Source organism: Podarcis melisellensis (genome assembly GCF_964234715.1).
Source record: "Podarcis melisellensis genome assembly, chromosome: 14".
Lineage (NCBI taxonomy): Eukaryota > Metazoa > Chordata > Lepidosauria > Squamata > Lacertidae > Podarcis > Podarcis melisellensis.
The window spans coordinates 45,320,568-45,339,630 of record NC_138546.1 but is presented as its reverse complement, the minus strand read 5'-3'; the positions used below and the strand labels follow the sequence as shown (position 1 = coordinate 45,339,630).

The 19,063-nt window shown below is 43.5% G+C and overlaps 1 protein-coding gene across 1 annotated transcript in view; it reads left to right on the top strand.

The window, feature by feature from the left end:
* The window catches only part of BBS4 (Bardet-Biedl syndrome 4), a 40,471-nt gene that overhangs the window by 6,895 nt on the left and 14,513 nt on the right, over positions 1-19,063 (top strand). Inside the window, exons 3-7 of the mRNA XM_081887716.1 lie at positions 9,182-9,261; positions 11,224-11,287; positions 12,890-13,001; positions 13,876-13,948; positions 15,900-15,953. Of these exons, the coding sequence (XP_081743842.1) occupies positions 9,182-9,261; positions 11,224-11,287; positions 12,890-13,001; positions 13,876-13,948; positions 15,900-15,953 (383 nt within the window). The remainder of the gene's footprint in view (positions 1-9,181; positions 9,262-11,223; positions 11,288-12,889; positions 13,002-13,875; positions 13,949-15,899; positions 15,954-19,063) is intronic.

Sequence of the window (19,063 nt, the reverse complement as noted above, 5' to 3'; positions counted from 1 at the left end):
AAGCTAAGCCCTCTTTCTGGAATTTCCTCGGAAAGGCAAAGGCAAGTCAGAGTTAAGAATAAACTTCCTCACTTTTAAATAATTTAAACCAGATGGGGTGGAAAGGCTGACCCTGCTTTTGCAGAACTGTACAGCATAGCTGCAGAAATAGAAAATGGTGTGACTGATACAGTTCAGCAGCCTTGAAAATGAAATGTACACAAAAATGTACTAGCCAGCAGGAACAGAAACTGGGACTGAGACTGGGACTGTTCAAAAGGCAATTCACCATTACAGCTGGAATCAAGAAGAAGCATAAAACAGGAAGAACTGCAAACAGAAAACTTTTAACTAATGTTGCAAAGGACCTTTGTGACTAAGCATTACAGAATGATCTGTACCTCAGGGTTGGGCACTGCTGGGTAATATAGCACTAGGTAAAGGGACCCCTGACCATTAGGTCCAGTCGTGGCTGACTCGGGGGTTGCGGTGCTCATCTTGCTTTATTGGCTGAGGGAGCCGGCGTACAGCTTCTGGGTCATGTGGCCAGCATGACTAAGCCGCTTCTGGCGAACCAGAGCAGCGCACGGAAACGCCGTTTACCTTCCCTTTGGAGTGGTACCTATTTATCTACTTGCACTTTGACGTGCTTTTGAACTGCTAGGTTGGCAGGAGCTGGGACTGAGCAACGGGAGCTCACCCCGTCACGGGGATTCGAACCGCCGACCTTCTGATCGACCTTCTGATCGTCAAGTCCTAGGCTCTGTGGTTTAACCCACAGTGCCACCCGTGTCCCTACTGTATATTATAGTATACTGTATAGTATACTGTATATTAAATTCCATATGGCACTTCTGGAAAAGGACATAACTAGGTGGAAAAACTAATGCTTTGCATGTAAAAGAAGTATGGTGCCTTTGTTTCAATTCCATTTCCAGCTAAATGTGAAAAAGTAATATCTCGATAGTGCTAAGGGGCTCCGGTGTGGAAGCAATCCTGGACATCCTTCCAGGAAATTAGCAATGTGTCTACGGTAGATGTAATGGGAATTGGGGTTGCTCGTGTGTAAGTTGCCTCTACTCTTGGCAAAGTTGCCTGGTTAAACCTTTCCCTGGCTGCACAGCCCTTACTCTGCGGCTGTGTCAGTCACTGGCAGAATCCGTCAGTGGGCGTTTCCTGAACTTCTTCCAGCATAAAAGTTCTTTGACGCCAAGTCTCCGCCTAGCCTCCCTGCGTGGAAGTCTTTTGCGCAGGGTGGGCGTGGCCAGCGGAGGACCTGTGCTCTCCCCGCTAGTTTCTGTGGAAGAGTCCTGGAGACATCTCTCCGAAGCCCTCCCCTGCTCCCCTTTATCCCTGGTGTTACGCTGATTTCCTTCCCCAGCCGATGAGCTCCCTCTCTCCTTGCTGGGCCCTTCTCCGGCATCGCTGGGGAGCCTTACCTCCACTCCTGGCTCTGATGGCAGTTCCCTGACAGTAGATGAACACAACAGTGAAACACTACTTTCCATTAAAAACATAATAACCAAAGGCACCAAAAGCAGAAGAGGAAAAGGTAACAGAATGGAGAGAATAAGGCTTGTCATGAGAAGGAGATAGCAAGTTCCAACCCATCCACTACAGTTTGGCTTCTGGTGAAACCTACGTTATTCATCTCACTATCTGCATAAATATGTAATTGATTTCAGTATAATTTCGTATAATTATTTATGTCCACATTTGTGGACTAAAAGGGGCGTCAGCAAATACTGCCCATATTCTGGATCTCAGACGAACATTCAGATTAGGGCAATTTCTGCTCCCATTTAATTTCCAACATGATTCTTCAACATACATACTCTTAATGGTGTAGGTAGAAAACACTTGACAAATGATTAGATAATTTTATGTTGTACCAATTATCTTGAACCTTGAAGTCCTTTCTGAGTGAAAGTCCTTGAAGGTAGTAAACCCTTCAGAGCTTTGCTGCATACCAGGCATTATTCAGGGACTAACACATTCACAGGGGAAACCTTCATCTCTGCACCCCCACACACTTACTTTACCTCCTGGGTAGACCTTCTCTGAAAAACCAGTTTCCTTTGTTTGTGCCTCAAAATCTAGAATACACTCGAAATAGTTTCTCCCCACCCAGAATCAAACAGTGTTTGAATAAAAGGAGCTCTGCTTCTTGAAGCAGCATGGGGTTAATAATAATCATGCTGTGTCAAGATATTAATCTTACTACTTCATTGTAAATGAATTGGATATTTTCTAAAATGCTTTTCTGGTTTTGAATTAAAAATGTCTAGCTCCAGTCATACCCATTTCCTCTCCCTGAGCATTCCAATCAAATCATCTTGTAGTTAGTGATAGTATCATACTGGGGAAGACATTTCTCTCTTTGTATACTGCTGGTCGTGTGGAACAGGACTCTAATTTATTTTCTTTCTTTGTAAGGAAATGCTCTTTGCAAATGGTAAGCTTCTGGTTGATTAAGTCCTGTTTGTTAAGTTTATAGAAGAAACATCTCATGAAGTATTTGTTCTGGTGTTCAGTCCAGGTTTTTGGCCAGATTCATTACAGGCATTTTATTGTGGAGAGCAGGACGCTAAATGGAATTAAGTCATTTGGATTTTCTTGTGGTGAAATAGACACAAAATAGTGGGAAATGGACAAAGGCCAAGAAAAAAATTGAATTTATTGCTGGATGAGCACGAAACAGATAGATGTTTTTCATGAGGAATACTTTGTTTGCTATGAGCACAGATACATTTCTAGTTGCTTTTGGCAGTGGCTCCCACAGCCAACTTCTTTCTATAAAATGAAATACAGTGGTACCTCCGGTTAAGTACTTAATTCATTCCGCAGGTCCGTTCTTAACCTGAAACTGTTCTTAACCTGAAGCACCACTTTAGCTAATGGGGCCTCCTGCTGCCGCTGCGCCGCCGGAGCACAATTTCTGTTCTCATCCTGAAGCAAAGTTCTTAACCCGAGGTACTATTTCTGGGTAAGCAGAGTCTGTAACCTGAAGCGTATGTAACCTGAAGCGTATGTAATCCGAGGTACCACTGTATATGTGTGTATATCACAGTCACATAAAATAATTTGGGCACCATACAGCAGTATAAATACCACATTTCACCATGTAATGGTCACATTTTTTGTGCTGATTTTTCCTTTCAAAAAAGGGGGTTGCGACTATTACGTGGGGGTATATTGGACCGAGGCCATTTAGGGCTTCAAAGCAATTATACAAGCCCTATTCTATTCCACCTGCTGAATGTTTTGTCAGTTTAGTCCGGAATAGCCTCCCATGGATTTAGAAAGCTGGAGCGTGACTGTTCTTTGATTAAAGAGAGCCTAGAAAAGCACGCTTGCCCTATGGTCAGTTATCAGCCATTGGAAATATACTTTGGCAGCTGTGGTGTATGTGAACTGGCCACCCTCGTGTTTATGCACGCTGGATCCGTACCTTATCCACACAGACACATAACTTTTTGCAACCCTGGCAAGTGAACTGAATCCTGACAACTGGCAACTGGCTCTTATAGTTGTTTTTTAACACAGCATTCCCCAAAGACATAACAGGGATACTGGTTTGCCATAGAGAAAATACCAGAAAACAGGGCCTGTCCCTGCTATCAGGGAACCTGGAAATATTTTTGAAGTGATGGGGCATGCTGGTTCAATATTAAATTTAAAAAATAAGTTTAAAAAGATTCCAACAGTACTGAAAAGAAACAGCTTATGAATGCTAAAGAATAGTAGACAGATATAAGCATCCCCAAACTCGGCCCTCCAGATGTTTTGGGACTACAGCTCCCATCATCCCTGACCACTGGTCCTGTTAGCTAGGGATGATTGGAGTTGTAGTCCAAAAACATCTAGAGGGCTGAGTTTGGGGATGCCTGGATTAGAAGTTCATTATTTAGGGCTTGGCCTCTTCATCTCCATATCAACTCTGGTCTCTCTCTCACCCCACCCCTTCTCATTACACATTCAATACTGTTAGTTGGAGCCCTTGCAAGTGCTGATAATCTTCTGTCTGCATGGGGGGATGCCCCCTCCCAATCTCCCCATAGAAATAGAGGAGGGAGCAGAAAACCCAGTAAGACCAGCACTTGGCCCCAGTCTCCTAGATCAAGGTGGTGGTTGCTGTTGTTCCATGGTTTTCACAAGCCACTATGAGACAAATTGCCTGTTTGGCCTCCTTTTTTTTTTACAGGGATCATTTTCTGTCTCTCTGAAGGAAACAGGATACCTCTAGCTCTGTAAACTGGTGTGTAGCTCAGCCTCTACAATGCAGAACTATAAAAAAGGCTTCCTGATATTGCCAGCAAATACCCTCATCATTCTTACAGACTAGCGTGCCAAGACAGGGCATCAGTGAGGACTTGTGACTTGCTCAGTCTCAGTTAACCTGCACTGTTGTGATCAGCCATCAAACAAACACGTTTTTAGGCATGCTAATTATAATAGCATCCTGATTCTCATTTTTCCTTTTGGTTATTTTAAAGGAATCTAGAAACAAGGGAGGTAAAAACTTGTCAAATAGTCCATTTTCCACTAGGGGGAGATCTGGAGCCAGGAATGGCTATTCTATATTTAAACCCTGTTCTTATTTTTTCAATTTCAATCCAATTTTTTCCTTTTGTGTGTATGGGGACTATTAATATAGAATAGTGAGATGAATTATAGCTTTGTTGCAAGCATCAGAATTGTATATGATGGGTTTTATTAAACCCAGTTGACTGTAAATAACTGTGAGCCATACAGGTTTATTGTTTGATTTAAAGTTGGTTCCAGTGGCTGTTTGCAAAAGTGAGCAAAGGGAAAAGAAGCACTAAGCAATGAGACAACAGCTGTGTCTTGGGGAGTAGAGAGATTTCAAAGCTTTCTGTTGTGTGTGTGTGCCAGGAGATGGGCTTATCACCTGCATGTGCTTTGGAGTCTGTGTGCGCAGTGTAGTAAGACACCTTTGTGGTTAGATGAGTTTGTCATGCTTCATCTGTGATTATTCTCGGCCCTTGGGATCATAGATATTTGTAGATGCCGGCCACTATTCTTTTGTTTAACATCTTTAAGCAAACCCTTCACTTCTCCTGTTGGGGGGTGTGATCACATCTCTGGAATCCTAGGTGAAAACAGAATCTCTTGTAAAAGACATCTTACACCTCGTGGCTAAGGGATTTTAAACCACTGGCCTGTAAAGAGAAATGTTAGAAGGTCTCCTAGGGCTCATGCATACGTTTTAATCCTCCTCTCTGATCCTTGCTAAAGGGAAGCGATGGCAGCCGACTGGATGTAAGACTCATTCATGCTAGCCTATTGCCTTTCATTTTGTGCCAGAATCCTTACTCCTTGCTCTTCTGTTGCCATTGTTTCTTTAGGCCTTTGTTACCGCTGTTTCCCTTGCTTCTTTTAAAGAGGAATTATAAATCCCCTGGCCTGGATAATTCTAAAGCTGCAAAAAAAAATGGAAACAGTCACAGATTTATTCCCCACAGGTTGGCAGTAAACGAGGCAAAACAAATAAAGCCCCACAAATACCAAACCCCACATCTGGAACTGCCTTCCCTAGTAGCAGAAATGGGAAAGCAAACATTACTGTTATTAAAAATTGGAGGTTTTGAGTGTTACCTACTATTTGTTTTGGAAAGTAGTTTGTCTGCTTGTCTATCTGTTCTCTATAGGTTTGGATGCTTCTTGAGATATCATTGCCAAATTCAGCAGGAGGGTGGCCAGGGTGGGAGCAGCAGTTCTCCTTGATGCTGGGACACCAGCCACCATTTTGAATCAAGATGGCAGACCAAAATGTGACTTTGGCATGACCCTGCCTGCTTCTTTGGTATAGGTTTGGCCACCTCTTGAGATATCGCTGCCAAACTTGGCACAAAGGTTCCCGAGATGGGGATGGCAGACTGGCAGTCTTTGCCATTGTTTGGACCCCAGACATTATTTTGAATCAGAGTGGTGGACCAAAGCATGACTTTGGCATGACCTCACTTATTCTTGGCATGAAACTCAAAAATTACGCTACATTTAAAAACCATAGTATGTTTTGTTTTCTTTTAATTCTTGGGCAGTGCCAGGCACTCCCTGCTAGTTGTTAATACTTTGTGCTTAGAACAATCCCTGACATAATCTAATGCATGCGTGAATTTGAATTTTCTCACGGCCCAAGAATTGGGGGGGGGGGGAGAGAAACAGGTATGTGTCACTGAAGTTTAGGTTGCTGCTGCAAGCCTATTATGATAGGAGGGAAAATTATTTTGTCATTCTTGAGGCTGCTTATACAGACTTATTTCCTAGGAACTACGTACAGTGTGCCCAGATCCTGTGCGCTTTACTGGAGCCAACCAGAAACAGTGTTACAACTGAAAAAGCAAAACTCTGACCAGTGAGCTGGTGGCTAGGACCCTCAGAGAGAGAATGTGTTATTATATGGGAAAGTGTACGACTTGTAATTGTAATTTGTGAACTTTGAAAGAAGTGTACCTGCCTGTGCAACAGCCTCTCGCAATCATTAGAAGTCCTGGAGTTCCTGCAGGTATTTTTCAGGAAAAGCTAACAGGGTGCGGCAACAGGAGGACAGGACAAGCACCAGCATAACCAGGAACAACGAGCTCTCCGGGACAGCTGGAGCCAACTCTGCTGGTGTAATTTACAGGCCCTAGATCAGATGTGAGCAAACGAGTGAGGCCGTAGTTTCCAGTGGGCAGAGAAGATCAGGCACTGAATCTCAGGGATAGGGAACAATGTCTAAAAAGCCTGTGCACTCATATAACGAATGTACATACATGTCACACTGGCATGCCTGGCTATAAATCCAAATCAGACAGCCAGAAATGCTGTGAGCTTAAGCAAAAGGAACTTGAATAATCTAAAGGACGCCTATCTATCTTCTAGGATTTCGAAACCAGAGAGGGATCGGGGGGGCCTGGTAACAAGTTTGGGTCCAGAGAGATGATGCTTTGGCACTGACTCCCCTTCAGGTAGCTTATGTCACAGTAACTGCACATGGCTTCCTGTGGTGAAGTTATTAAAAATGTCTGCCCACATATCTGGCTGACTGTAAGTATGCTATGTCATAGGCTGCCTGTAGCGCTTCACCAAAAGAAGGGCACTTGCCTCTCCTATCTGCTTTAAAAATAAAGTGAGCTGTTTATGTGATTCAATCAAACACTTGACGAAAGGTGTGTTTTTCAGTTCAGTTGGAACACTAAAAAGAAAACTTGATTCAGTCTTCCATGAAGCTTCCCATCTCCCCAAACCAAAGTCTCTTTACCTTGAAGGGAAGGCATGCTAGACACAGGATACAAGCCTCAGTCTGAGCTGGGCAAACTTAAAGGGGGCTTTACTCTTATTATTAGAAGGGGGGACGCGGGTGGCGCTGTGGGTTAAACCTAGGGCTTGCCGATAAGAAGGTCGGTGGTTCGAATCCCCACAACGGGGTGAGCTCCCATTGCTCTGTCCCTGCTCCTGCCAACCTAGCAGTTCGAAAGCACGAAGTGCAAGTAGATAAATAGATACCACTCCAGCAGGAAGGTAAATGCCATTTCCATGCGCTACTCTGGTTCACCAGAAGCGGCTTAGTCATGCTGTACGCCGGCTCCCTCGGCCAGTAAAATGAGATGAGCGCCTCAACCCCAGAGTCGTCCGTGACTGGACCTAACGGTCAGGGGTCCCTTTACCTTTACCTATTCCCTTCTGAGGTGCTTTCTCTCAAATTCTCACTCCCTACTTCACCATCAACTCGGCGCTCTTGCTCTGGCAGTCTTTTGTCTTTGTTTCCTGCTAGGCTTCTCCATCGTGATACTGGCTTGCAGACATTGGATTTTCCTGTTGGTTGCTATGGTTACCTTTGGGTTGCCATAATTTCAGATGCAGAAATGAATTTGATGAACTGCAACTCGTGCCCATTTGATGTGAACAGCGGCTTGTTCTGAAAACTTTAAATAGTATCAGGAAAAGCAGTGTCCATGCTTGCCATTGATTGCATTGTGACTCGGTACTTCTTTAGAGCTTAAACACTGATTTCTCTGCAGTAACTATGCAATGAGAGGATAAGAGTTACAATACTGGCTCTGTCCCAAAGCCTATCTTGCAATAGCTAAGCAGTTGCCCTAGGTCTACTCACAAGTAGAACAAGTTCTGGGTTCCATTGGGTTATTGCCTCTAAAGCTCTGACTTCAGATTTCTATATTTAAAGTACAATTCCATATGATCTCGCTTATCCACTCAGATCAACCAGAGAAATCTTGCTCCATCAGCTACTGTCAGAGGTGCAGTTGCTGCTTTGTGGCAGCATCCAGGTTGCATAAATCCCTGTCCTGGAAGATCCACGAGGCTCTTTTCCAGTACCAAATGAAAACGTCTTTCTTCCGGTGGCCTGCCAGGGTTTTTTAGTGTTGTTTCGTGGCGTATTTAAGGGTGATCTTGCTTGCTGGTCTTGCCTTTATTTTTAACACAAGGTGATAGTCAGCTGCCTTGTACCACTAGGAAATGAGATGGAAACTTAGGATATAAATATTTAGTGAATGGGTAATGATCAGCCATCCTTTATTCTTGTGCCCACCTTTCATGGCTCTGCCACAGTAATAATGCTTAGTATGATGTTTCCTTCCCTGCTTACTTCTTTGTCGCTGCCTCCTGCTGTTTTCTGCTTCATTGGAGCATGAACAACCAAGAACCTCATGTAGCAGGTCTGGTCCAAGGTTCAGCTTCTCTCTGGGTGAAGTACAAAAACTGGGTCTCAAAAGGCATCATCTACTAGATCTCTAAATGTTTGTTTTGCTGCCTTTTTTAAAAGTAATATTTATTAAGAGTTTAAGAATTACAGAAAAAAGAAAGAAAACAAAGTTAAACAAAACAAAACAATACAATACATAAAAAAACAAAAAACACTACTTATCTTAACAAAACAGAAACAAAAACAGAAAAAATTAAAAACACATCCAATATTTCCATATCTTGTCTTTCATTTACTTGTTTCATCGACCTCCACACACCTCCCTTTTTTGTATTCTAGTTCAGTTAGCTATTTCAGCAAATCCTTTCCATCATTCTCAGTTTTTGTCCTATAATTTATCTTGACACAATCTAACCTTACTTTCTTCCCCTTTGACCCAGTAACAACCTATTTTTACTTAATTCTTTATAAGATTTCTGCTAAAGCCATATAACTTCATTCCGGCATCTGTTTTGCTGCCTTTTTGCACAGTGCCAGAACTGCGCAGTCTGGAGAGTAGGAATTGGCTGATCCACTTGTACTACATTCGCAAAGACTATGATTCGTGTAAGGTAGGAATATGATATACCCTGACTTTTTTGCACTTTAAATCAGAGGTGGGGAACCTGTGGATCTCTAGATGTTGCTGAGCTCCGTTTCCCATCAGCCCCAGCCAATGACCAGATATTATCAGAATTGCAAACCAACATCTGTAGGGCTATAGCTTTGCCATTAGTGCCTTTTAAGGATAACTTAAGAGAAGTACCCAGGCTTTTGCTTTGGAGAAGGACTTCGGTTCTTCTTGGAACACTTCCAAAACAAGATTTAAAGATGGGGAATATACCAAGGGCTCCTTGTACAGGTTCCTCCACCCTTCTCTGGGTCATTATAGCCAGAGTTTCTTATTAAACCTGAATCAGAGGTAACCATGGTTCGCGCTAATCAAGATTGCTTCCAAACCATGATTTGAAGTGGGTTTGCATACCCCGGGTTTGGAACAATCCTAGTAAGGGTTAATATTCTTTCTGTTCCCAAAAGCCTCCTGTTAACTGAATTAACTGAATTTTTGTTTTGCATTTTGTTGGCTGGTTGCTTGCTTCAAAATCTAATGAGAGCATGGCAGCACATTAACATGTTCCATCCTTAGGAACTGCTATCCCTTTACCAAAACTTGTCAGAGTCATGAATGCAGCTAGCCACTTTCTCCTTTGGAATAAATCGCAGCCTCCTATATCCCCCCCCCTCGGTCCTTCCTCACTGTCATCGGGCCTCTGCTGGTGATCCTATGTATGCTTACTCTGGAGTTCGGAGCAGTGGGAGCCCCATCTGCTGCAGCCGGGACCCCAAGAATGGAGCCTGGGAGGCACATGGCTGGTGTTGCTGTCTCTGCTGGTGGCCAACTGTCTTTACGGCTTGGTGCCCCTCTCCTGGCCAGGCTGGGGGGCAGTGGGAAGCACACTGGCTGGCACCTGTGCTGGGGGAGTTGGGGGCTGCTCTTGCATGACCCGCTGTTGCCTGCTGGCCATGCCCCCCCGTTGTGGTGGTGGCCTATTGCTGCAACTCCTCTTTTTGCTGGGCACCTCGGCCTCTCAGCCAGCCCAGGGGTGGGGCACCCATGGGCGTCCCTTTGCTGGCCACAAGGAGAAGGAGGCCCGGTCTGGGCACGGCTTGCCTTCCTGAGACTCTGGAAGGCGGCAGGAGCTCAGCCCGATGAGGGAGCCTGTTGTGGGGGCTCTCAGAAATCTGTGCCCCTCTTGCCCTCCACTGCTTGTGGCCCACTTGGTATGAAAATTTGGACCACCCTGCTCTAACCATTATATCACACTGGCTCCTAGAGGTGCAGTTTTCTCTTTGTAGTGAATACAGGAATCTTTGGGAACCTCTGGCTATTTTTGAAAAATAATTTACTCTTGGTGCTGTGCAAAGAGAGTGTTCACTTCTAAGGACCATCAAAGCAGGCACTTAATTTTCCAATAGATGGATAACAGCAATCTATTCCACAAGTACTTGGGTGGCAGGAGTTTCACTTGTCCTAATGTTACCTATTCAGAGGTCGTTGCCTTAATGTTAACATTTTTAAATGCAAAAGGGTTTTTTATAGTGCCATTAAATGAAATTGAAAGCCTTGCCAATGTCAAAGCCATCAAAAAGCTCCTGCTCTTGGATAATTTGACTTCAGGAGGCTCTTTTCCAGGAAGGACAAATTACCAGCGCGAGAGGTAGTGGTTTCAACAGGCATTTCCTTGCTCTGAAAAAAGGAGAAAATTCTAGGCATTTCCCCCCTCTAGCACAGAGACTGGGAATTTGTGGCCCTCCGGATACTGCTAAGCTACAAATTTCATCTTCCTTGACCCTTGACAAGGTTGGCTGGCCACAGGTTCCCCACCCCTGATCTTTTAGGTACCTTTCATTAACAAATACTGGCTTAATGTTGAGGCTAACTTATTAAAGGGTAGGGTTGACAACATTCTGCCCCTTATCCAAAAAAGGAAAATCTTTTTATTGGAACATAACTGCTTTACTTTGTGGTTCAGATTCTTATAAAAGAGCAACTCCAAGAGACCCGTGGGATATGTGAATATGCAGTCTATGTTCAAGGTAAGCTACAAGCACCCTCCCATGGCTGTCATGCTTCTACCTTGTCTGACACATTTTCCAAGAGCAACCTCTCTTTAGGGCTGAAAATAAAATTATTTCACTGACTCCCTCAGTGAGTTCCAAAAATACGAGGGTGCTTCCATAGTCCACATAATCCTCGTTATTAGAAAACTATAAAAAATGGGACATTTGCCTAATCTCTCACTCTTAAGGGGATGGGAGGGAACATGAAATGTAGCCCAGAATGATATTATAATATTTCCACACCAGCAAGAGAGATAAATCTGATAAACATAGCTCAAAACACACAGGTCACATTAACATAAAAGCGTGGCTTACCATGAACAAGCAAATATCTCCTATTTCATTTTTCCTTGCTCATCTGGTTATACTGGGAGGAGACAAACCATGATCCTTGACTTAGCTTTTCACTTCCAAAAACCACAATCTGCAGCTAAGATTTCTTATTTACTTACCAACTGTGGATTGTTGGAGTAAAACAAACCACAACTTCTGGTTCTGATGTAATATTAGGCCAGGAACCGTGCTTCGTTACCTCCCAGTGCAAAGAGGGAGGGGAACAATAGCACAGAGAGACACATTCATGGCAAACTGCTAACTACAGTTTACTGTGACATGATTACTAGGAGTCTGAAAAAGAGGACAGTTGTACATCTCTCTCTCTAAAGTGTGCCCTGAAATATTTAAGGTACTTACAAACTACCAAGAAAGTTGATATTCAGTACACATTTAGCTGAAGATTACTGCAGGATTCTGAGAACTGGTGGTATTTATTTTAGTCATTCATTAGCTACATTTTCTACCAAATGGCACACGGCATACGATACAAAAAATTACAATAAATCAGCAATCCAAACATTCAACACTTATTGCACTCTTATTATAAATTTATTATTATCTTACCCTTAGGCCATTCTTCTCCCCTGAGCAGCTTAGAGCAACTTATGTACGGTTCTTCTGTCCAGGCTATATGGGGTCATACCTACTGGAGCTAGTAGAAATGCATCATTTGCTGTTTTTACATTTTAACCGTCAGTGTGTGGGACATAAGGCAGAACTCACCGTTATAGGATAAAGATGTGGCGGCTTCTATAATTTTCCTAGTTGCTGTGTCGGATGCTAAAATCCACGGCAGAAAGTTGAATCAGGGATTGGAGCTTTGAACTCTTCATCGACTGTGGTCCTTGCTGCCACTGCAAAAGTGTCTTTGTCTGCTGCAGCTGCACACATTATGCCACTGCTGGTGTGTATAGCTTGTGCTGTGATAACAGACGAAAGCGATCCTATGGCTCTTTTAGGACACGCGGGCCAGAGAAATGCTAAACTACCCCATGGGCTACGCTTACCACAAAGGAACAGTGGTGCAGATGGCACCATGGTTTCCAGATACAGAACCCACCAGCTGCCAGCTCTGCTCTGCTGTGACCTACCTACTTCAAAAGCCTGCTGTGTGCTTCTGCTGGGAAGCTGGTGGGGGCAGGTTCTCCTCCTGCACTTCTATACATTTCAGAATTGCCCAGGGTGCAGCTTACTTCCTCGAAAGGACTCCCGATTAACATGCTGTGCATTGTTGTTTCTCAGCTTTGATTTTTCGCTTGGAAGGGAAGATTCATGAATCACTTGAGCTTTTCCAAACTTGTGCTATTCTTACGCCCCGGAGTGCAGACAACCTCAAGCAGGTGGCGCGATCGCTGTAAGTGCCACTTTATTTGTCAGTTTTTGGGTGTTGCATGAAGGGAGTGGGGTCACCAAAGGCTGTTTTACTCCCGTTAGCCTTCAAATTTGCATAGGTGAGCTACTTAATCATACACCCTCCCTTGTCCACACACTTAAAAACATAAAAGCCCTGCTGGACCAGACCAATTCAGACCATCTAATTCAGCATCTTATTTCAAACAGTGGCCAACTAGACACCTGTAGGACATGAAAGCAACAGCCTGCCTCCATTATTTGTCTCCTGGAAACTAGTATTCAGTGACATACTGCCTTTGAACTCTGAGTTTCCATGTAGCCACCATTCCTACTACTAGCTGTTGATTAATTAACCCCCATGAATTTGTCTGCTAAAGCTGTCTAACCTAGTGGCCATCACCACCGGAGGAAAAATGATGTCTATCAGATCTGGCACTATTAGCACAGCACACACTTAAAAGAGAGAGGAGTCACTATTTTTAAAAACCTCTCCAGTCCCCCAAGCCTTAGGGTGGATAACATTTTAAAAGTTATTTAAAAGAGTTGTAAAAAGGAACAACAGCTGTGAAACTCAGATGGTAGCACCAAGTGGGCAGATACGATCCATATCATGTGACATGACATTATCTGTCCCTGCATTAGGAAAGCAAGAAATAGGGAATATCCAGTCTTCTAATAAAGTCCTTTTAACAGGCGTTGCGACATGCTATGAATCCCCAGTATAGTGGACAAGTATTGGATTCTTCTGTTTGACTCTACAGCACAGTAGGCTTCCCTAGAGCTCCCTTTGATCCTCTGACTGACACACAATTGATGGTCCAGTGATACCTTGGGAGGAAAGGGTAAGAAAAATAAGATCTGACATTTTCTTGCAGGTTTCTTTTGGGAAAACACAAAGCAGCCATTGAAGTGTACAACGATGCGGCCCAATACAACGAGAAGGACTGGGTATGCCTAAGGTTTTCTTTGCTACTTGTAAATAGAAAGGAGTAGAATTTGAGACTTGCAGATCGATGGCTGACCTATGGGTCAGTTTTGTGCAGCACTTTCTTCTGTGCGAGGACAGCAGCTCCAGCACCAGCCTTCTCCTCGGAATGCAGCTTATGAGGAGAGGTGTTAATATGAATCTGGGTCTACACAGACACAGCCTTAATGAATCCTGTGGCAAGTGGAGAAAGTGCTCCTGCAACAGCAGGAATTGCTGCTGCCTCTATTGCGTGTACTTCTCAGTTGGATATGTTTCCTATTGTGATCATGTGCAGTCACATGACCAAGGACGGCTATGGCTGCTCCTTTATAGGGGAAAGGGACTGTGTGGATCAGCTCTTAGTCCCATTGGGAGTCTAGTTGCATTGAAGACATAAGCCTGTTTCATAAATTCCATGATACAGGAAGGAATATACAACCTTCCCACATAGTTGATCAAAACAGAGGAAGCGCTGGTTAGTGTCTCTGCCAGATGTGCACACAGATGGCTCCCTGCTTTAATATTCAGCAGGAAAACAAAACATGGCTTGATACTCGCTCTTGGACCGAATGCCGCATCTTGGGTGGTGAGTCCACCACAGCAGAGCATCAGCCTAGGCAAAACATTGTGTACCAAGCTGGATTACCACAACGGACACCAAAATGATCACTGCCAAGGCATATCCATTCATTTATTTGTCATATTTCTTACCCTGCTCTTCAGCCAAGAGCTCTCAGAGTAGCTAACAAAGGTTTAGAAGCAGCAAAAAGCCTAAGTACTATTAACATGGATAAAGCAGCCAGAATATATCATTGCCAGACATGTTAAATCAGAGGTCTTAAAATTTAAGGCTCTAAACACTCGAAAAGTGCTTGAGCAAACAAAAAAATGCCCTTGCCAGGCACACAAAAGACATTGAACTCTGCCCAGGTGAATCTAGTGTTCATTTATTTGTTAAATGCATATCATGCCTTTGTCCCCAAATAGCGCTCAAGATGGCTTGTACTTCTGCAGAAGCCTGACGGCATCTCTGTTGTTGAAATGGTACACTGACAAGCCTTATAACTAAATTTATCTTCCTTATTACATGATGTAAATGTATATTGGGCCCGGTATTTATTTTCTGCTTGCATAAGCTCATCCATCAGGTTTATATGCAGAATTCCAATGATAGTTGTTAAAAGAAAGATTAACAGACGTGTCTGGCTAAATCTTTGCTGGGTTTTCAGTTTAATTGTATTTCTGTAGAATCTTTGGTCATAAAGATAACAACTCAGATCCATTGAACTTTTCTTTCTGATTCTGGAAGACAAGTAAGTTACAGTGGTCCAGTTCACACATCATGATAAACCATAGTTTATGGTTTACTGTGAACAATGAACATGCAGATCTGGGCCACTTTGCTGCTTCTCATTAACACACCACAGCAACAAACCATGTTTCTTGGCTTAACATTATATCCAAATTGGAGATCGTAGTAGTTTTGTTACACCTAGTCAGTCAGGAAGCAAAAAATCATGCTTTGTTTGAAGTAAAACCAGTCATAATCCCCAGTTCAGACATAATGCCATAGTAGGGATTGTGGTTTGTTCTTTCCATGAACTAGTGGGGATGAGCGAAGCCGCTCAGATCAGCATGTTAACTATTAACTATGTTTTACTGTGATGTGTGAATGAGGCCAGAATTTGGCTATTTGTAAATGAAGAGATTTGTCAAGCTCAGATCTGGGGCATTTAGTACTGTTAATATTCTACTGAATGGAAATGATTTGTTACCAATCCGAGAAAATGAGAGGTTTCAATAGATTGTGCCATTCCTGGTTTTTTTTTGAGCATATTGAACCTGTGGTTTTGCAACTTGTGAGCTTGAGACCAATAATGACAAGAGGTATCACACGTGGATTTCCACATGTCCCTTTCCCCTCACATCTAGGAGATCTGCCACAACTTGGGTGTCTGCTACATGCACCTGAAGCATTTCAACAAGGTAAAGGGGGCAATCGTCTGGCAAGCATGAAAGGTCCGGAGAGTGGCAGCCTGAGAATGGGCATTTTTTTTTTGCAGTGGCTCTGTTTGTGGAATGCTTTCCCCAGGTAGGCCTGCCTGGTGCCTTCATTACATAACTTTAAGCACCAGGTGAAAACATTCCTCTTCTCCCAGGCCTTTGGCTCATTAAACAATCCATGGTCTTTTAAACTGGGGGTGGATGGGTATTGTTTTGTTGGTTATTATGTTATATATTTTTGAATTTTTATACCAGGGTGGTCAGATATTTTTTTAAAAAAATGTTTGTTTTTTTATTTAAATTGGATTTTTAAAATAACATGCTTCTGGAGGAAAAAAATCTTTCTAAAGATAGTTTTCTATTTAAGTTACATTATAGTCCAAAGGCTATTCATAAGGAAATAAGGATTTGTTTTAAGTTTTTCATGTGTGCTGAAACTCAGTCTAAGTTGGTTTTTAAGGAAATGATTATTTTTCTCCTTCCAAATATAAACAGTTAACTTATTAAACCTCACAATAATTTCATAATTATCTATTCCAGTCCTAATTGGCAGATACGTTGCAGAGAGGGCAACTTGATAAAAGGACTTGGGGGTTGTTCTTGCAAGCATTGGAATGGAGTCTTTTCATGACTGACAGGTCCCTACTATGCCTCTCATTTTCATGTTAGAACCACAATATTTGTTTTTTCCTAAAACAGCTGCTATGGTCATAACAAGGGTTGAAGGCAACCCTGTTTAGGGAAGTTTTTAATGTTTGATGTTTTATTGTGTTTTTAATATTCTGTTGGGAGCCGCCCAGAGTGGCTGGGAAAACCCAGCCAGATGGGTGGGGTATAAATAATAAATTATTATTATTATCAAATAAGTTATGCGCAACTGAAACTTTCCCATAATATTACTTTGTGTACAACTTTGTGTACAACCTGGTAGGATTTGGGTTTGAATTGCAGAAATCAGCCCTTTTGGTGGGTGGGGTTTCAAGGACTGACACATAGAAGAGTGGCTGGGGGGAAGCTATGGGGTATAACAGCCTTGCCCAGACTAGTGCCCACAAGATGCTTTGCACCACAACGTCCATCATCCCTTACCATTGACCATGCTGTTTGAGGCTGATGGGGACTATAGTTGGAAACAACTGGAGGGCATTAGGCTGGAGAAGGCTTGGATGTAGGATTGAACTGCTGTTAATAGACAGGAAATCATATGTGGCTGAGCAGCATGTACGTGTATGGCCCCTGGAGTACCTAGCCCATGTTCCTATAGTTAGTGAGTGTTTGACAGAAACAGCCCAGACCTCCTCAGTCTCTGCAAAATGTGAGGCTTATTAGCTTGCTGTTTGAATGGGACCCTAAATGCGGAATCCTCTGCATGTTCAACCAAATCCACACCACGTATTGGCTGTCAGAATTTTGAGTGGAAAGCTGGAAGAGCAAAGATACCCACCTCTCATGGAGTTGTACAGTAGAAGAGCTGGAAATGCTCCAAAATCCTGATATCTGACAGGAGCAAGCCAGCGGCAAACCACACCAAGCAAGTTGGAGTTAACCGTTTATAAGCAAAAACAGAATCTGCACAGGAGCGTCAGGCCTAATGAGTACAGCAAATCATCTCTGGCAGGTCTTGCCCCCATGAAGCAGCCTCAGTCATCTCTCTCTCTTGGCCTCCCTCTTCCTGCTTCAGCCTCTGTTTCTGATTCTGGACTTCTCTCTGACACAGAGTACCCTCACTCATTGAGCCCTGTTACCTCTCCAGCTTTCGACACCTTTTCCCCGCAGTCTTCTCCCTCTGATCACTCATTGTTGTCCTGCCACCAATCCCCTGGCTCTGAGCCTTTTTCCCTTGGAGCTTTCCCAGTCGGTTCCTCTCACCATTCCTACATCCAATCAGCCCGTGACAATATCTGAGTATGACCTGAATGCCATATTCCATGTGTCGTTGGCACAAAAGCGATTTAGAAGAATCCTCGTCATTATATATTTTACATGGCTGTTTATTTTTGCATATTTAAAATTTTATATATGGATGTTTTATGATGGCCTATACAGTGGTGCCCCGCAAGACGAACGCCTCGCAAGACGGAAAACCCGCTAGATGAAAGGGTTTTCCGTTTTGGAGGTGCTTCGCAAAACGAATTTCCCTATGGGCTTGCTTCGCAAGACGAAAATGTCTTGCGAGTTCCTGCGGGTTTTTTCCCTCCCCCCCTTTTTCTAAGCAGCTAAGCCGCTTATCAGCTGATCCGCTAAGCTGATAAGCCGCTAAAAGCCGCTAATCCGCTAAGCTGTCAATGGGCTTGCTTTGCAAGCCGAAAAAACCGCTATACGAAGAGCCTCACGGAACGGATTAATTTCGTCTTGCGAGGCACCACTGTACTTGTAATGCCTAATAAAGGTTTGGCGAAGTAAGAAGTACCACGAAAGGGAGCCTAGGACCTGGCGAGCACACCACCTGTTTCCTGAGCTGTAGCCTGGAGGCTTTCGGACGATCGCATGAAAATGCCTGGGCTCCATGTATTGTTTGTTTGGTTCCAACCATATCTTTAGCATCTGTAGCCCTCCAGATGTTTGCGTCAGCCCTTGTCCGCATGGACAATGGTCAGGGATAGTGGGAGATTTCTGAGTGATGAAGCCAGTTGCAGAAAGTATCCAAGATAGCAATGCTGTCTTTACTGAGAATACTGTAGCCCTCGGGTCATAGCTCGCTCTACTGTCACCAATTAGGAAGATGTACCAGTTTGATTCTTGCAAGCCATGAAAATGGTCCATTCTCTCCAGTTTGGGGCACACAAACATTTGCATTGAGGTGTTAATGGGCCATTAGTATGAGAAATTTCCTCCTGCTCACATTTCCCCTTTGCTGCGCCCCGACCGTACACCATGCTGCTTCCTTGCATCGCGTCACATGGGCCTATAAAATATAATGAAGCCTATAGAATGTGCTGGCATTTTAGCTTTTTAGCAATGAATATCCCATGGCTGCATAATTCTTTTTTACTTTGTCAGCATCTCTCTCCTTTAATGTGCCTGGAAAAAAAGAGAGAAGAAAACCTGCAACCTTTCATTCCAGTCCCACCGGCTGGGCCCAGGGGAGGAAA